The sequence below is a fragment of the Chiroxiphia lanceolata genome, chromosome 15 (genome assembly GCF_009829145.1).
Source record: "Chiroxiphia lanceolata isolate bChiLan1 chromosome 15, bChiLan1.pri, whole genome shotgun sequence".
NCBI classification, from domain to species: domain Eukaryota; kingdom Metazoa; phylum Chordata; class Aves; order Passeriformes; family Pipridae; genus Chiroxiphia; species Chiroxiphia lanceolata.
In genome coordinates this window covers 8,187,331-8,205,914 of record NC_045651.1, presented here as the reverse complement: position 1 = coordinate 8,205,914, position 18,584 = coordinate 8,187,331, and the positions used below count along the sequence as shown (strand labels likewise).

General features: G+C 42.5%; 1 protein-coding gene across 1 annotated transcript; it reads left to right on the top strand.

Annotated features, from left to right (window-relative positions):
* Window positions 1-1,135: 1,135 nt before the first annotated feature.
* On the top strand, window positions 1,136-18,047 carry HSPA4 (heat shock protein family A (Hsp70) member 4). The gene is made up of 19 exons (XM_032703088.1): window positions 1,136-1,293; window positions 4,995-5,052; window positions 6,719-6,859; window positions 7,058-7,180; window positions 7,644-7,743; window positions 8,136-8,269; window positions 9,605-9,849; window positions 10,231-10,307; window positions 10,587-10,738; window positions 11,691-11,797; window positions 12,140-12,273; window positions 12,732-12,913; window positions 13,305-13,391; window positions 13,893-14,045; window positions 14,499-14,624; window positions 15,566-15,673; window positions 15,987-16,106; window positions 16,501-16,662; window positions 16,877-18,047. The coding sequence occupies exons 1-19, from the start codon at window positions 1,187-1,189 to the stop codon at window positions 17,072-17,074; spliced, it is 2,514 nt and encodes an 837-aa protein (XP_032558979.1). The 5' UTR covers window positions 1,136-1,186; the 3' UTR covers window positions 17,075-18,047.
* The last annotated feature ends 537 nt before the right edge of the window (window positions 18,048-18,584 follow it).

The following is an 18,584-nucleotide window of genomic DNA, read 5'->3' as shown; positions in this document are numbered from 1 at the left end:
TGGATATAAGTATCAGAATTAGGTCTGTGTTCGGATGAATCCGCCAATCCCTTGTGTTTTCATCCCAAAGAGTTCCCCTCAGCAGAACCCTCCCCGACTTCTGCTCTGCCAGGGGAAGCAGCACCACTGCTGGGTGTCCATTTCCCCCTCACCGCACTCCCACCACCACTGGGACCATGGAATGTGCTGGAACTTTGAGGGACTCTTTTTTTTTTTTTTAATTTTATTTCGTCTTTTAGGAATCCTTGATCCCTGAAAGGACTTTTCTCCAGCAAACCCACAAAGCACTAGTTGGCCAAATGTTGCCCTGAAAAACACGATGTAGCTATACACGTCCAAACTACAGTGAGAATGGCCCAATGAGATATAATAATATTAAAATTTTATGTGTTGATTACAGGCCTACTGTAAATGCTACTGCATATAAAGCAATCATGAGCTAAATTTTATTGGGAGCATAGTTGGAACCACATAGGTGGAACCACAATGTCTTTTAACCACATTCTCAAGTATAGAACTATGAACCCAGCCTTGGATTTTCTTCTGTAATTCAGGAAAAATCAGAACACGGAATCCCAGAATGGTTTGGGTTGGAAGGACCTGAAAGCTCATCTCATTCCTTCCACTAAACCAGGTTGCTCCAAGCCCATCCAACCTGGCCCTGAACACTCATCTGAACCACAAAACATAATTGCTCAGGAGGAGTTTAAGTGCTTTTCTGCAAAACCTGTTTCTATAAACTGTAATTTAACTATTATAAAATCTCATGGCGAGCTGTTTCCATTCATCCCCATCCCTCACCCCTCAGGTCGTTACATCATACGGGCAAAAAAGTTTCATTAAACGGCTTTTCTGTAGCACCAACAGCCTCTAACCCAGAGGGAAATAACTCAGCAACCTCTGCAGTGCTGCCAAGTTGTGACTTAATCGCCTTTTTTCTCCCATTCCTGGAATATTTTGGGAGAAAACAACTTCTTGGAAAGGAAAAAGGCGTCCCTCCCACACACTCAGACATTCTCCCCCGCCTCCGCCTCCGCCCCCTCAGAGCCCCTCCCGCCCGCTCAGCCCCCGGCGCGCTTCCCGCGGTCTCGCGAGATCTGCGCCGCCCTCAGCGCCGGCGCGGCCGCGGCCCGACGGGATCTTTCGAGAATTGCCGGCCCCGCGCTCCCCCCTCAGCGCCGCCGCCATGTCCGTGGTGGGCATCGACCTGGGCTTCCAGAGCTGCTACGTGGCCGTGGCCCGCGCCGGCGGCATCGAGACCGTCGCCAACGAGTACAGCGACCGCAGCACGCCGTGAGTGAAGCCGGGGAGCCGCGCTGAGGCGGCGGGAAGGCGCCCTCGGGGCCCGGCGTGGCGGGGCCGGGGAGGGAGGGAAGCGGCGGGGCCGTGAGGAGCGGAGGGATAAAGTGCTTAGAGACAAGCGGTAAAGCGCGGCGGACACAGGGAACCCGCTCTGCTTCCTGCCTTTTGTAGAATCACAGAATCGTAGAAGATTATGGGATTGGAATGGACCTTAAAGCTCATCCAGTTCCACTCCCTGCCGTGGGCAGAGACACCTTCCACTAGAGGAGAGGCTGAGAGAGTTGGGATTGTTCAGCCTGGAGAAGAGAGGGTTGTGTGGAGACCTCAGAGCCCCTTCCAGTGTCTGAAGGGACCTGCAGGGAAGCCGGGGGGGGGGGTACTCTGCATCCTGTGGTGGCGGGATAAGGAGTAATGGGTTCAAACTGACAGAAGGGAAATTTACGTTAGATATACGAAGAAATTCTCCCCCGTGAGGGTGGTGAGGCCCTGGCACAGGTTGCCCAGAGAAGCAGTGGCTGCCCCATCGCTAGGAAAGTTCAGGGCCAGGTTGGACGGGGCTTAGAGCAACCTTGGATAGTGGAAGGTGTCCCTGCTCATGGCAGGGGATTGGAACTGGATGAGCTTTCAGGTCCCTTCCAACCCAAACCATTCTGGGATTCCACGATTCAGTGTGATCACTATATTCAAACCCTGCTCAGGTAATGAGCCCTCCCCACAGATTTCTCAAGAAGAGTGTGCATTGCCTCTGTTTAATAAAACTTCCCGAGAAGGAGTGAACTGGAACAAAACTCTTCTACAAATGAATTGCAAAATAAAGGTAGGAAAACAGCTTCCAGTGCCTCAGACCTGGAGGGAAACAGGAAAGCTGTCTTAGGAGTGTTCCGGCAGCTTCCCCTGTGTTGTAGTATGGCTTTGTTTAAGAACTGAAGTAAATTGCTGTCTTGGTGAGACAACAGCATCATCTTGGATGTTTGGGGGTTTTTTTTTAGATCCCTCACATCACTTCAAAAAACCCAGAGGCAGAGAATGACCTTGCTTCTCATTAGACAATACCTCACTCTGTTTGCTTGCTCTTGTCTCTAAGCAATGAATAAACGGAGAAGGAAATTTTGAATTCAGCACGTGTGCTCGAGTATCTGGAAATCTCTTGGTGTTCTCAATAATATGGAAGCTTAAAGTTGGATGTGCTGGGAAAACTTTAATGTAGAGAATGTCAAAGCTGTCCTCTAATAGATCCAGGTATTTGGCTCTCAGGGAGTTCTGCTGATAAATATGTATGTATTTGAGATATGAGCACAAATCTCCCTCATTAAAGGAGATAAGCTAAATAAAATATCTGACATAATGTGTCTCTTGGGAAATAATGCAGTTATGGGAGGCTGAATTGAAATTGGAAGAAATGAGCATAATGAAAATGAGAGGATTTTTGTCAGGATTTAATCTCCAGGTACTGTTCTGAGGAAGACAGAGAACCATCCTGCAAGCAGACCTTTCTATTAAAAGAAATTTTAAATGATATTTTAAGTGCTGTGGAAACAGAAACCTGGTTCAAAAAGTCAGTGCTGAGCAGTTTTTAGAGTAGGGAAAATCATGCAAAGTGTTGTGACAGGTTTCCCCAGGAATTGGCTCATGGTCGGGGTTAAACACTGTGTTTTCTATGGTGGCATCCAAACTTTGGGAAGGCTTAGCAGATATGTGTTACTGTAATAATCTGTATTATTAAAATAAACCCCACTGAGTGCATTGTACTGAGTTCAGTGGCACGGATGACACTCTCATGAAATCCACTCTCAGCTCTGGTACTTGGATTCTTCCAGAATCCTGCAAAATTTGAACTTGTACATCCCAAAGCTGAGCAAAACATGTTTGTCTTTGAGTACAGAGAAGTGGTAGAGAGACAGCTAGTGAAAACAGTGAGGAGAGAATAAGATAGTTTAATTATTTCCATAAGGATGGAGGGACTTGGATTAAATGAAATCATTGTGACTGACCCTTATGAAACTGATTGTCAGTGCTGATTGTCAGTGCAGAGGAAATGAGCTGTCAGGGGACAGGGGATCTTCCCAGGAAGTGACAGTGGATGGCAGGGTGAGGTAGTGCCTGCAGGTCTGTTTAAGCAGAGATTTTTAGCTTTCTGAAGTTGTTTCCTTAGACCTCTGATGATCTTCGCTGTGATTGTTTCTACTTGTAATGCAGTGGTTAGTTATTCAGCTTCCAGAAGTTGTGTAATAGTGTAATTTGTATTTAATGAGTTAACTCTGGTTCCTGTGAACTGATTTGAGGAATAAGACTGTCTGTAAATTCTTCCCTCCCTCCCTCCCAGTTTCACTCACCTCTGTGCTGGGTCCCTGCACGGCTCCCCAAGGCTCATCTGAAGTGATGGATTTGTGTTGGTGAAACGCCTTTGGTTTGTGAATTTAGCAGTGAAGTAGCTGTGTGGAGCTTTTTTTTTTTTGTCCAAGAGAAAGGCAATACTTTGTGTTCATGTCTTAATTCCTTTCAGGAGACCAGAGTAAATTAATAATCAGCTTCCTGCTCCAGGGCTCCTGAGGTTTTCAGCTCCTGTTCCCTTGTTGTGGGTCTGCAGAGCATAAACTTCCCACTTTTTATTGACTTGAATAATTGTTTCAAACAACAACAGATTTATTCAGAAATGTTAATTCTGTTGCAGTATGTGCCTTAGGGTAGGCCTTGCTTCATTTATTATGTTATTAATAAACTGGAAGAAGATATAAATCCACTGCAATTATATCACCCCAGTCTTCAGTTCTGGTTTTGACAGTTTCTGCTTAGAACACCCAATTCCAAACCTCAGGCTGAGCTGGAATGTGTTTCTTGTGGCAGCCCTATGGCATCACCCTGCTGTAAAGCAGATTCTCGACCTGCTGCATGGAGAGCAGCTTAATTACACTGTTAGGATGTTGTGTGAATAGGAAAGATCTACTTGCTTAATGGCAAGTTTCCCCCCCCCCCTCAGTTTACTTCAGTGGTATGAGGAACTTGGATTAGAGGGCTGAGTTTCACTTTGTTTGGGCTCCTGCAGTTTGTTAGATATGTAAATCAAGAGGCTTAATCGGCCTAGAAATTTCTCCAGAAAGGAAGATTTCTTTATGCAGAACTGCAACTGCCACAAAGCACTGGGAGTAAAGCATGGTTTTCCTTTCTGTAATCCACATTATTTCAGTGGGTACAGATCAAACTCTCAAACACCAATCTTTCTCTGCAGGTTTTTCCTTCTTGCCCTTGAAGGGTTTGCCTTAAAACTGGAAAGCTTAGTTAGCATCTGGAACAGACATGTAGGAATGATTTCCTTAATATCTGATTTTCCTCCTGTTTGTCTTCTGAATGTTTCCTGTGTTATTAGCAACCAACTTACCTTTGGGTGGCTCAGATACACAGGTAATTAGTGAGATAAAGGCTGTCTGCCCAGTCAGTACTTAGATGGAAAACTTGAATGAGCATGAATAATTTGGGTTTAGTGCTGTTCTACAGTGAGGAGCGTTGCTCTTGTGACTGGAATTAGAGTGCCTGATTTTTCCAGAATCCACAGAATACTCCATGCATATATTGCAGTGAGGGACCAACTTTCTAACCGGACCAGTGATATTCTAAACAGTATCAACACTTTTTACCAAAAAGATGTGCAGTGCAGCTGTACCAATCACTGACTGAACTCTTTCTTCTCCTTGTAGATCCTGTATATCCTTTGGCCCCAAGAATCGCTCGATTGGTGCTGCAGCTAAAAGCCAGGTGAGCGTATGGTTTGGGTAAAAGCAGCGTCAGTGGCCAAGAATCAGCTCAGCAGAGTGTGGGTTTTATCACTGCAGATAACAGATGTCTCTGAGCTGCTGTCCTGGTGTCTCCATACTAATGAACAGCTGACCTTCCTTCAGCTGTTCAGCATGTACTGCTGCTTTGTCATCTGGGATAGAAATCTCAGGGTTGATCCTTGCACATAATGAAATGTACAAAATAAATCTGTGCCTCTTAAGAAATTCTGATAAATACTAATTAATTTTTTTTAAGTTGCAAATGTAAATTCTAAAGCTAAGCAGTAATGTTCCACCCTGCCTTAGCTTCTTCCAGTTCCTGTGCATTATGTTGGCTTTTAATTATGTGACTACATTCTGTAGAATTCCATTAAGTGCATGATTTTGGCAGAAAAGGAACATACTTCAGTGTAAATAAATACAGCTTTCTTGACTCTGTGGTTGGATTACAACCTAAATTACACCTCTTGGGTGTTCTTGCCCATAGCTTGAGTTTCTGTTGCTGTAGGTAGGTAAACATGATTTAAGGGCTGAGAAGAAGTTAAGCTGATTGGATTTGCTTGTGATATTTAGGTCCTGCTGTACCATATTTTATGTTGCTGTGAAACCCCTATAAAAATGATTTATTTTTTTTAAGTCTCCTACAGGAAGTGACTAGTTAAACAATTGGGTTTTCTTAGCCTAAAAGCCTAGAGGTACATGAAGATTCATTATCTAGAATACCAAAATCACTGGACACAGCCGTGTTATTCAAGAACAGCACAACTGTACTAGAACCAAACACAGCTGTTTTTTCTGGAATTGAGTGTCTGCTTAGCTTAACGAAATCCATTGGCACAGAGCACAGTAGAGATGAGGTATGTCCTGCAGAAACTAAACCTAGAGAACATCCAGCCCAGGTTACTTAGGAAATAGACACCTGACTGGAGCCGAATCCCAGGTAAATGCTGTATGGAACGGTGCTTGTCTGCTCTCTCAGTTACTGTGGTTTTCAGTACGTGCCTTGCTCTGGTGTCAGTGAAAGAATTCAGTTTATTTGCACTACGTGAAACAAGCTGTGACGATTTTTCAGTTCTCCGTTTGTGCTGATCTCTGCTGTTCATAAAAGACAATCTGCCTTTTGTCGGTTAAATCAAGTTGACGGTACCGTCTTGGGGCTCTCCTGACTTTTTAAAGCTTCATGCCAAGGTCCTTGAGCTGTTTTGTGAGAGTGTCTGTGTTAATTGTTGTGTGCACGTGATGAACCTGAGCTGGAGTTTACACCCATGTGCTTGTTATGTTTGGGAAATAACTGACTGCAGCGCACTAGAAAGGTAGGGGTAGGAAACAGGTAAATGGGAGAGAGGCTTTGCTAACAGTTCTACAGAGTGAACTACACGTACACTGTGAAAATTGAGCGCTACTGTAATCAATATTTCATAGACTCTTGGCTCAGTTTTTAGCACACATTTATCTTACATCTCAAATTCCTGTAGGTTCCCTGAGCAACCAGAGGGAAGTTGCCCCCCAGCACCTGCCCTGACACTATTAAGATACAAATGACAAAAATATTCTGGCGAGAGAAGCATGAGAACAAAACTCTTGTCTTCTGTTTGAAATTCAGATGTTCCTCTGCCACGTTGTATTAAAGATTTCTTTTCCTCTAGGTTATTTCAAATGCAAAGAATACAGTACAAAGTTTTAAAAGATTTCATGGTCGTGCATTCTCAGATCCCTTTGTTCAAGCTGAAAAAGCAAGCCTTGCCTATGAACTTGTCCAGCTGCCAACAGGCTCAACTGGCATCAAGGTAAGTCTGGCATGTTTGAGAAAGAGCCAGAGGAAGAAACTGATAAAGTTTCCTTTTATCTCTTTATTTTAAATCTGCTCACTGTAGTTTCTGTTCTCTTTTCAATGAAAAGTCTTAATAGGGAATGAAAGGCTAATAATGGGGATGGTGCATGGGTTTTACTGCAGTCTAATGTGTGTGCACAATTTTTATTTGAAGGCCATGTATATGGAAGAAGAAAGAAACTTTACTATTGAGCAGGTGACAGGAATGCTTCTTACCAAATTAAAGGAGACTGCTGAGAATGCGCTTAAGAAACCTGTGGTTGACTGTGTTGTTTCTGTAAGTATGTGATACAACAAAATATGTAAGACTTATTTACTATCATAAACTGAAATGATTGCAGTATTAAATTAAATGTGATTAAATTGCCCATTAAACTTGAATATCTGGGTATCTGCCTTTTCTGTTTTAACTGAATCTTACATCTCTTCTTCAAAACTAGACTTACTTCATTAATGGTCTTATTTATGCTAATTAGCAGCATAAATAATATTTGTTACCTGTTTCTGGTTCTTTGCTCCAAAAGCGAGCAGCTTGTGATACAGAATGGAAGAAGATTCAGAAAAAGTAACTTTGTCTTCATGTAATATTTCTTTTTCTTTTTTCTCTGTTGCAAGTGAAATGAACACTTAATTTGAACGATGCCTCAGCTCTGCTCTACCAACTCACTGTCCAAACTTGTAACTGTTTACTAAAGTTGGCTGTGGTAAATGTTAATATTGACACTCTGATCACCTTGCAGGTTCCTTGTTTCTACACAGATGCAGAAAGGAGGTCTGTGATGGATGCTACACAGATTGCTGGTCTCAACTGTCTGAGACTAATAAATGAAACAACTGCAGGTAATTCTTTTGTTTCCCTCAGTGTTGTAGTTTTATTAGATAAAAGGGCTCTTTCTCTGCCTATGATCCTTACTCTCTGGAATTACAGTTCATTTTATAAGCTTAGAATAGATGAGTTGATCATAAATTTTCTTAACCTCTGGTCTGGTTTTTTCATTGTTTTACAGAGGCTTAAAGATATTTCTTGAATATCTGTTTTAATGCAGCGGAAGGAAGGGCTGATACTGTTTAATGTTCTTCCATGTTTCTTTAGCACTGGGAATTTTGTTTAATAAGATCAATGTCTGTAGCTTGAGAATTACATCAGTAAACAGCATTAGTATTTCCTTGTACCACTTACTTCTTGAGCAATTACAAAACTGAATGTCCTAACTATACTTTTATTTCTGTAGTTGCCCTTGCATATGGGATCTATAAGCAAGACCTGCCTGCCTTGGAAGAGAAGCCACGGAACGTTGTTTTTGTGGATATGGGGCATTCTGCATATCAAGTTTCTGTTTGTGCATTCAACAAAGGCAAACTGAAAGTAAACAATCTGTTACACATGCATTTTAATTACCTGTAGCACATTCATCAGCACATCCAGGGACTGTGGCAGGCAAGCCTGCCTGGCTTCACAGAAGTGTGTCCAGACAGCTCAATTCATGTTCTTAAAATTGCACTTTGTCTGGAGAGAAAGTAGGCCAGGGAACTAGAAAGCTTTTGAGCAGTGTGTGGAGGAAGCAAACATGCCTTAATCAGCAGACTTTGGCAAAGAATAAAAAAACTGGATTAAATGGTTTATTCAGAAATTACCATATCTAACTGCATGCTGCTTTCAAAAAAATACTCCATTTCAGTCATAAGATCGAGCATTAAAGCAGGAATTCTTAGAATAAGGTGTGAGACATTTTTTTAACCTCATGTAGAAGAGTAAAAACATTCTTAATTACTTTAAGCTGCCCATGGAAGCTAAGGAAGTGGCCATGTACTCCTGAGTGTACATTGCCAAAGCATTGGTGTTTTCCAGCAAATACTGACATTTCTTAATGGCTTTTCTGAACTTTACAGTTCCAATAAATCCTCTTGATTGGCTAGAGAAACAGATGCACATTTGAAAGCATGGGGCAGTGAAATGCAGAGAAATGTTCTGAGAACATTAGTTTTGTAGTAGTTCTGTTTAGTGAGGAAACGTAACCTACTTTGTGTTTCTCTCAGATTTGTTTTTTAAACGTATGAAAGGGATGCTTTTGGGTCTAGATTGGAGAGCTGGGCAGCAGGGCAATCAGACAGTGTAGAGACCAAACCCAGTCTGAGGGTGTATTGAGGGTAATGTGATACTTCACTGATTTCTGTTCCTTAAAATATAAGTTCCAAGTATGTTCCCAGATCAGAATCAGGTCAGGTGGATGGGCTACAGGTGTTCTTTGCAAATAACTCCTCCGTCAAAAACAAGCACCTATTTGCAAGAGTTAATATCATTTATTCTCCTGCTTTATTTTTAGCTTGGTGTAAGCATGTTCCACCCTTATGAGGCATCAAATATTAAACTGGGATATGATTCAAACTGACAGTGGCTAAGCAGAATTTGGAAACGGATGGTCTGCTCACAGCAGTAGTTACTGAACAGATTGTGTTGTTAAGCCTTGTGCTGTCTTCCTAAATTTCTTTTAGAAGCAATTGTCACCTCATTCCAAGAGTGGTGGGAGGCCCGGGGAACCAGGGCTGCTGTTTAGCATTTGAGATAGCAATGTTGTGATCCTTGCTTTGCTTTAGAGTTGAACTATATTTGAAACAAAGCAATGCTTTGATGTTAGCTGCTAATTGGTTTCACTGAGTAATGGCTCATTATACTATTACTGAAGGGTTCCATTTCTTTAAGGTTCTTGCTACAGCGTTTGATACAACTCTTGGAGGCAGGAAGTTTGATCAGGTGTTAGTTGAATACTTTTGCGAAGAATTCGGAAAGAAATATAAACTAGACATAAAGTCCAAGATCCGGGCGCTGCTGAGGCTGTACCAGGAGTGTGAGAAGCTGAAAAAACTGATGAGTGCCAACGCCTCTGATCTGCCCATGAACATCGAGTGCTTCATGAACGACATAGATGTCTCTGGAATGATGAACAGGTAACGTTTGAACCTTTACAGGGGCGAGCTTCAGAGTGCCCTTCAGTCAAGAAAGAAACTTGGTACTAAGTAGCTCTTGGAACTGAAGAGAGGTGGGAAATCAACGAACAGCATGTGCAGGAATGCTGCTCAAAATGGAAATGTTTAGAGACTGGTCAGTGGCCTTGAGTTAGGAGGGAGGGCTGCGAATGTTGCAAAGGTGCCTGGATTATTGGAACCAACTTGGTGTGGGAGAATATACTAAAGTATAAAACTGGGGTTGGGGGAGAGAAAAATCTGCAGTACACAGTTCAAGTGGCATTCCTTCAGTTTTGCACCCTGATGTGTTTGCAGCATTGCTTATGGTGTGTTACAGCTTTGTTTTATGGCTTCTTCCAACAGAAGCAAATTTTTAGAGATGTGTGACGGACTCCTTGCAAGAGTCGAGCCGCCCCTTCGCAGTGTCCTGGAGCAGGCCAGTAAGTGTGTGTGCCTTGTGTTGTGCATGCAGAACAGAGACAGCCAGAGCACGGGCTTCCTTTGGGTGTGGGGCAGATGGATTTAGCACAAACAACAGTTTCTTGCTTAGTAGTTAAAAGTTTTAAAAAACTTTCACACGAGCTAAGATCTGGTATTCTTACTGCTTAGAAACTTAGAAAACATACTTAAAGTAATGGTTGGTCTAATAAAACTTATAGTTTGTTCATGTGAAACAGAAACATTTAATCTATAAAAACCATTGTCTGACTCCTTCCTAGAGTTAAAGAAGGAGGATATTTATGCCGTAGAGATAGTTGGTGGTACCACAAGAATCCCTGCTGTAAAAGAGAAGATCAGTAAATTTTTTGGCAAAGAAGTCAGTACGACTTTGAATGCAGATGAAGCTGTGGCACGAGGTTGTGCACTGCAGGTAAAAAGTGGTTTGTTTTAGTTGTATTTTTATTGAAATCCATAAATATTTGAGCCAGAGTCTACAAGTAACATGAAATATACTTCCTGTGTGATGTAGAATAGATGAAAATAAGCTTTGGGAGGGCAGAATGAGAACAGCAGCATAAAGTGATTCCTCTGTGCTGTTTGTCTGAGTCAAATCAGTGGATCAGTGATGTTTGTTGAAACGTCTTTTTCTTCTGCTGTGTCTGGGAACAAGGAGTCTGATAAAGCTCATCCAGGGTTCTCTCTTCCAGAGTCCTTTTCAGGGGCCTGGGTTAGAGGGCAAATTAGTTTTTTACAGCCCTACGGATAAACTTGAGATATGGCAATTGCTTAATGACATGGGTGGGAGTCAAAGCTTAAGTTCTTGCTAATGGAAATCTGTGTCCCAAGCTGAACTTGGTCACTGTTGAATGGCTTAAGCAGTAGTAAATACTCCATAGTTACTAGTGCTGCCATCTCTTGAATGTACCTGAATTTTGCTCTTATCATCTCTAATATGTGCTCACAGTTCTGTTCCATCAGGGATATGAACTAGCTGTTGGAATCTGCTTAAGAAGAGAACTTTGTGTTCTAGTATGCCTCATCCTGTGTCACTCTAGAAAAGTAACTTTAATTAAATTTAATTTCTGATTTCTTACGTTGGCACTGAAAATTCAGTAGCCCAATGATAGCAAACCAAACACAATGACTCTAAAGTAAAACTTATGTATTTCCATTTTCAGAGTGAGCAGATTGTAACAGCTACCTGAGAAGGAAAGGGTCTTAGTGCTTCCAGTGCTTGTTATGCAGGTCCTAAGTCCATCATTATTAGTCTCCCTTAACAGAGTAAATCTACATATTAAGCAGCATAAATAGCTACTTGCTGAATTAAATTACTGTTCATCTGAAGTCTGAGTGTTTGTAATGTGGCTCTTGTGCTCTTGCAGTGTGCTATTCTATCCCCGGCTTTCAAAGTGAGGGAGTTTTCTATCACAGATTTGATACCGTATCCTATTTCCTTGCGATGGAATTCCCCAGCAGAGGAAGGGTTAAGGTAAAAATAGTTCAATCTTCTTGCATTTACAGCTTAAAACTAAATGGTGATGACTAGATTAAATAACACAGTAGGAGTAAATACCCTTAGAGCAGTGACCATTTGACACTTCAAATTTTGATACTTATGATGTTAATGACAGTAGAAAACAAAATCAAGGTCAAGTGGCAGTTTGGCACTTCCTACATGGCTGTTGGTCTTACTTGACCTGGAAGGTCAGGACAGTCTTTTGTTACTTCATAAGGACGCTTTTCCTTAACATATGAGTATCTAGAAACGTGTTGTTGACTTACCAGCTGCACTGTCTCACATATTGAAAAGATGCTCTTTTTTCTCTCGCAGTGATTGTGAGGTCTTTCCCAAGAACCATCCTGCTCCGTTTTCCAAGGTCCTCACGTTCTACAGAAAGGAGCCCTTTACTCTGGAGGCGTACTACAGTTCCCCCAAGGACCTGCCTTACCCAGATAGTGCTATAGGTTAGGACCATTCTGTGGCTTTCAGCTTTATTCATAATCTTATCCATGTTTCAGGACTTTTCTATCTAATTATATAATCTGGAAGTGCATCCTACTACAAATTCTGTAGGGACAGGTTTCCAAATGGATCTACAGTAAAATAAGTGAAGTAACATGAAGTTTATGGACAAGAAGAGCATCCTAATATTGGAGCAAACCTGAAAGGGGAACACTGAGAGTTGTTCAGTCTTTTGCTGTGTTACAAGTAACACCAGCTTTTGCAGCACACCTTAGAGAATCCCTAAAAGCTGTGTGTCCCAGCATTGCTGAGTAAAAACTGGATTGTCTGACTTGAGTAGGATTTGATATCCCCTGAGCGCATCGCAGTGAGCTGCGTCAGCAACAGGCAGGTTTTACTTTGCCTTTAGCACTTATGTTTATCTAATCTGTTTGGCTTTTTTCTCTCTGGGATTGTTTAGCTCACTTCTTGGTTCAGAAGGTCACTCCTCAAACAGATGGATCCAGTTCCAAAGTGAAAGTCAAAGTCAGAGTAAATATCCATGGCATCTTCAGTGTTTCGAGCGCATCTTTAGTGGAGGTTCATAAATCTGATGAGAACGAAGAGCCTATGGAGACAGATCAGCACGCAAAGGAGGAAGAGGTAACAGACTTCGTTGCTCTTAGCTCCTTAAAATCTTGGTGAAACACAACTGGCTAAGTTCTGGGAAGGGTCTGAGACTTGTGTAATAATTTAGTAGACATGTCCAGCAACTAAAGTATGAGATTAAGCACTAATTGTAGCATGTTACACCAGTGACAAATCTCTTTAAATCAGGACTGTGAGGCGTGAATGAAACTGTTAATCATGGAGATGTTGCTTGCCTAAACAAAGACTGGGAGCTTGTCATTTATGCCTTAAGACTCTACTTCAGTTTTCAGTCTGTTTCTTTTGCCCAAAAGAGCATTAGAGGTGTAAGTGAAGTGATCACCCTAGGAACTGAAACAATGATGTGCATTTGTTTAATGTCTGAAATTGTATCTCTGAATTTCAGAAGATGCAAGTAGATGAGGAGCAACAAAAAGCTGAAGAGCAACAGCAGACCCAACCTGAAAATAAGGCAGAGTCTGAAGAAATGGAGGTAATGTGAGCATTTGAGACTTTATTTTCATGAGATTCCTGAGAATATGCAGAGTGTGAGCATATCTGCTGCCTTTGTCATAGTTCTGGAAGCTGAACTTTTATTTCAGTGCACTGGTAGTCTATTGTGATTAGAGCTTTAGAAAGAACATAAATGGCACTGATAACTGCAGACCTGTCAGGTGACCTGGTACTGATAAAATGAGGGAACTCTCCTGTTCATAGAAGAACTAATCATCTAGTTTTCAATAATTTAAAAACTAGAGAAGTGTTATACTATGGGCACCATGACCCATGAATGCAGACAGTGTGCCCAGAAAAGGTCAGTGGTTGCATTAATTATCTCAGACTTCAGCAGCTGAGGTGTCAGAATGATAGGGAGTGTTTAGTTCTGATGCTGAGGTGCACTAACTCAGTCACAGTTTTTTGAATATAAGTCTTGACTGGTCGCCTTGAACTGCCTGATGATGTTTTTACTGTGAGTATATTTTTTTCATTGCAGACTTGTCAGGCTGACTCAAAAGACAAGAAGGTGGATCAACCACCTCAAGCCAAGAAGGCCAAAGTGAAGACGACCACAGTGGACCTTCCCATTGAGAACCAGTTGGTGTGGCAGATAGGGAAGGATATGCTCAACTTATTCATTGAGAATGAGGTAAACTCTTACTTGACCAAGCTAAAAATGTTACTAGTTGGTCTCCAGAAATGTTGGTGTTCGTTAAACAAGGTTAAGGCTGATCAAGAAAAGGGATAAAACATGCAGTTAAAATTCTGATGTGAACAACACTGTCCCATGGAGGCAGAATACATTCCTCCTGTTCAGTGATGGTGCAACTCTCACTGAAGAGCTGTTCTGCAGGAAACCTGCAGTTACAAGGTGCAGGTGGCCCATCAGGTGAAGGTTTCTCAGCTGGAGCAAGATTGTTGGGTTCTGTTTTGGATATTGCACCAAAACTCAAATTGATTTTTATTCATGTACTGTGTTAGAAGAGTACAATACAATATTGCAAAATCTTTTTCAAACTTAAGCCTTTTCTCACAAGGTGTCCTGACAATAAATATTAAATAATTAGCTTTTTAGCCAACTAATTTGACAACTTGTTCACAGGGTAAGATGATAATGCAGGACAAGCTGGAGAAGGAGAGGAATGATGCCAAGAATGCAGTGGAAGAGTATGTGTATGAAATGAGAGACAAACTCTGCAGTGTTTATGAGAAATTCGTTGGTGAAGATGTGAGTAACTGCTGCTGGATTGTCCTTTGATATGTTGTGTTACAATGAGCAGTTGTAGTTAATAACTTTTGACCTGTATCACACACTGTGCTTACTTATATATTCAGACTTTAAATTTGAAGAAATAACTTGTAACCTTTCTGGCTCTGAAGATAATCTGCTAAATGGGGCTCAGGCACAAACCGCTGGTTCTCTTCCAAAACAGTTGCAGCAATTAAGATGGGATCAGGGTGTGTTTCCAGACTAGGAGCCCTTGCACAATCGTTTTAGGACAACCTGTTCTATTTTGGCTCTTTGTCAGTATTTAGGATAGTTTAAAAAAATTAAGACAGAGCAGCCCTACCCAGGAACATAATAGGTGGGATTAGTCTGACTAAATGTGGGCATTTGTATCTGGACTGATTGCCTAAAAACCTCTTGGCATTATTAATCAGCTTTCCCTGTTGTACTGAAGGAGCTGGGTGTGTAATTAATATAATTCCAGCAGGATGAATCACTGGACTCCTGACTGGATCTCCATTGATTACAGTGGAGCCTTGCCAGCCAGGTGTCTGCAGAGCCCAATACCCACATCAGAGCCCAAACTGGGACATGTCAGGTGACATTTATGGCATCTTAGCTAAAGATAAGCTAAGCTTATCTTTCACTCTGTTCTCAGACTTGCTCATATAGTGATGATGAAAATGGGAAGGGGAAAAAAAAAGCCTTCCATGTGACAGTATTGATCTAAACTGTCAGTGTCACAGATGGTTCTTCCTTGAGCCTGGTCTTCACCACAAAGCCATACAGAAGAATATTTTGTTTCTTTAGGATGAAGAGTTTCAGAGAGAGTTCTTTGGGTTCTAAAAATATAACTCTTCCAGAAAGGTTCCAAGTATCATTTAGTGTCATCTGTCATCTAATAAATTATCTCACCATCTATTTTGTGTGGGTTGCTTCAGGATCGGAACAGCTTCACACTGAAGCTGGAAGATACAGAAAATTGGCTTTATGAAGATGGTGAAGACCAGCCCAAACAAATATACATTGATAAGTTGACAGAATTGAAGGTAAGTGGTTCTTACATTCCCATGGGAATTTACTGAAGCTGGAGAACTTTGTTGCAGTGAGGAGCTGTCGGATCTGCTGGTTTGGAGGTGAGCACTGGTGACAAACTGCTTGGTTTGCTTTTTAATTATGCAAGGAGCAGCTCTCAACAGACTTGTAACAACACAGGGTTGAGGGAGGCTCAGTCTTCCCTGTAACTGTAGAGAAGAGTCAAGAGTTCCAAGGAGTTTAGAAACATTGGTGTAGCCTGTCAAACCTTGCAGGATCCCATAGTAATGCTCCATGGATTTTGATACCTTTTGTGCTTTGTTTCAGACTCTGGGTCAACCTATTCAGGCAAGATTCCAAGAATCGGAGGAAAGACCAAAAGCGTTTGAGGAGCTGGGGAAGCAAATCCAACAGTACATGAAAGCTGTTCATGCATTCAAAGCAAAGGTATTTCCACACTTAATTTCTGTAAAATGTAAGGAAATGGTACAGATCTTGCCTGAATTCTAGTAAGCTGCTTCAGACAAAAAGCTGGTGCAACTTCCTGGCGAGCTTATGAGTGTTAGATAGTTTTTTCATAAGTGGATGTTGGCTTGCAAGCCTGAGTCTCTTCTTTTTTTTAATTAGGTGTTGATTTCCTCTTAGAGGGAGAACACCAGCAGCAGTAGAACTTCAGGTCTCTGGTTACAGAGCTGTGGGTGATCAGCTCAGTTCCTCTGCTAACCAGAACAGCCTCCTGGCTCAATGGTCTTTAATATTTTGAAGCTAAAAGTCTGAAGAAATAAGGGTGCAGTTTGTGCTCAAACCATTCACAGAGCTGCTCCTGCTTTGGCTGTTTCAGGATGAACAGTACGAGCACCTCGATGAAGCCGACATGGCAAAGGTGGAGAAGAATGCAAATGAAGCCATGGAGTGGATGAACAATAACCTTAATCTGCAGAACAAGAGAAGTCTTACTTTGGACCCAGTTATAAAAGCGAAAGACATCCAGGCTAAAACTAAAGTAAGTTTTTCTACATAAATCGCTGTATTTCCATGAATTTTTCTGCTTACTGGTCTACGTTTTTGTGCTCAGAAAACACTGAGGTAAGAATCTCAAATATATTGGGGAACATCAACCCTCAGCTTGAATATCCCACTGGTGCTGTCAAAAGTTAAAGTACAACTGTGGGAAGGTAAAAACATTTCTAATAGTGTTTTATTTCTGTGTTTTGTAGGAATTGGCAAGTATTTGTAATCCCATAGTCAGCAAACCCAAACCCAAGGTGGAACTGCCGAAGGAGGAGCAGAAGCCGACAGAACCCAACGGACCAGTGGACGGGCAGGGAGACGCCAGGAGCGGGGCCCAGGCCTCCGAGCAGGGCACTGCCCCCACAGCCACCGAGAAGAAGCTTCCAGAAATGGACATTGACTGAATTTCAGCACTTGTTTATATTATTGCAAAGTACAATAAAGCTTTAAGTTGTCAACTTTGTATGTTCTGAATCCAAACTGAAGCAAGCGAATCCCACAGCGCTCTTGGTAACTCCTGGAGAGGTTTGGGCAGGGCAGCAGGTCAGAACACAGAGGTAGCAAAGGACTCGCTCAGCTCAGCAGTGTTTGCCGTTATTGATTGTATTTAGAAGTTTTGGTAGTTTAACTAGCCCTATAGGAACAGCCATAACCTGCTTCTCCATTTTTAATGTCCAGGGTGAGTCAACCTTCCTTTGAAGGACAGCGACAGCAACACCTGGAGTCTGATGTTCACATTGCTCTTCCATTTCCCTGGGGATTGCAGGAGCTGGGACTGCAGGGAGGGAAGGGGAGAGCCCAAGGTGGAGTCTTCCATTGCCTGTGTTTTAGTGTTCATGCCTGCTCTGGACTCACTCTGATTTTGCACTGGAACAGTTGATGGTTACAGGAGGTTTGCAGAGCAGTGGGTGGTTCATCAGCACCTTTATTCCTTAGCCCAGACTTCGGATCAGACTCTGAATGTGCTCCTGGACATGGAATTGGGTTTCTGGCAAACTCCCCAGCTAATTAGGCCCTGTAAACTCTTTGTCTCTAGTTAAATTAGCTGCTTTTAGAAAGAGTGAATTCTTGTATTTCAGCTGCCTACGCTGATAGTTGATTCTGACTTGTTCCTAATTTTCTCTGGCAGGGGTATGCTTGCTTCCACGAGGCCTTCATTTGGAATGCTTGGTTTTTTGGTTTGGTTTTTTTTTTTCCAGGAAAACCAAGAAGTGATGGATTTGGCTTTTTTTTTTTCTATGAGCTTTATACGATGATTTGCTTCTAGTACTGATTGTTATTAAACTTGCAAACATTAATTTGTATGTGTTAAAATCCAAAGCTGAAAAAACACTCATTCAGTTATTGCAAGAAATAAATGCACTGGATTCTACTGGATCACCTTCTCCAGCTGTTGATTCCAATAGAGAGAGGATGGTGTCGGGGTGGATGGAAGGGCTGTGTCCCTCCTTACTGGAGCGTACAGGGACTCCGGGGCTGCACCACTGGGGTTTTAAGGCTTCCATGCCCCCAGGGATTTGGCGGGGTGTGAGGGGTGTCGGTTCAAGCCCACTGTAATCACAGAACCACGGAATGGCTGGGGTTGGGAGGGACTTCTGGAGTCCAACACCCCCTGCCCAGGCAGGGTCACCTGGAACAGGAGCCACAGGAACGAGTCCAGGTGGGTTTGGAATGTCTCCCGAGAAGGAGACTCAACGCCCCCCCTCCTGGGTAGCTGTTCCAGTGCTCTGTTACCCTCCACGGGAAGAAGTTCTTCGTGTTGAACGTGAATGTATGAATGTAAAGAAGTATCGCTGATGGATCGGGGGGCTCGGTACCCGTTCGGTGCCTGTCTGGGGCGGGGCGGGGGCGGCCGTTCCCTGAGCACCCCCGGGCTGGGCCGGCCCGGCCCTCCCGGCCGCCGGGGGAGCTGCG

Bases quoted from the DNA above. Each gene is read 5' to 3' on its own strand.
- HSPA4 (XM_032703088.1), top strand. From the start codon at position 1,187: ATGTCCGTGGTGGGCATCGACCTGGGCTTCCAGAGCTGCTACGTGGCC. The intron at 13,392-13,892 runs GTAATGTGAGCA...TTTTCATTGCAG, and splicing joins CAGAGTCTGAAGAAATGGAG to ACTTGTCAGGCTGACTCAAA. The intron at 16,663-16,876 runs GTAAGTTTTTCT...TGTGTTTTGTAG, and splicing joins ACATCCAGGCTAAAACTAAA to GAATTGGCAAGTATTTGTAA.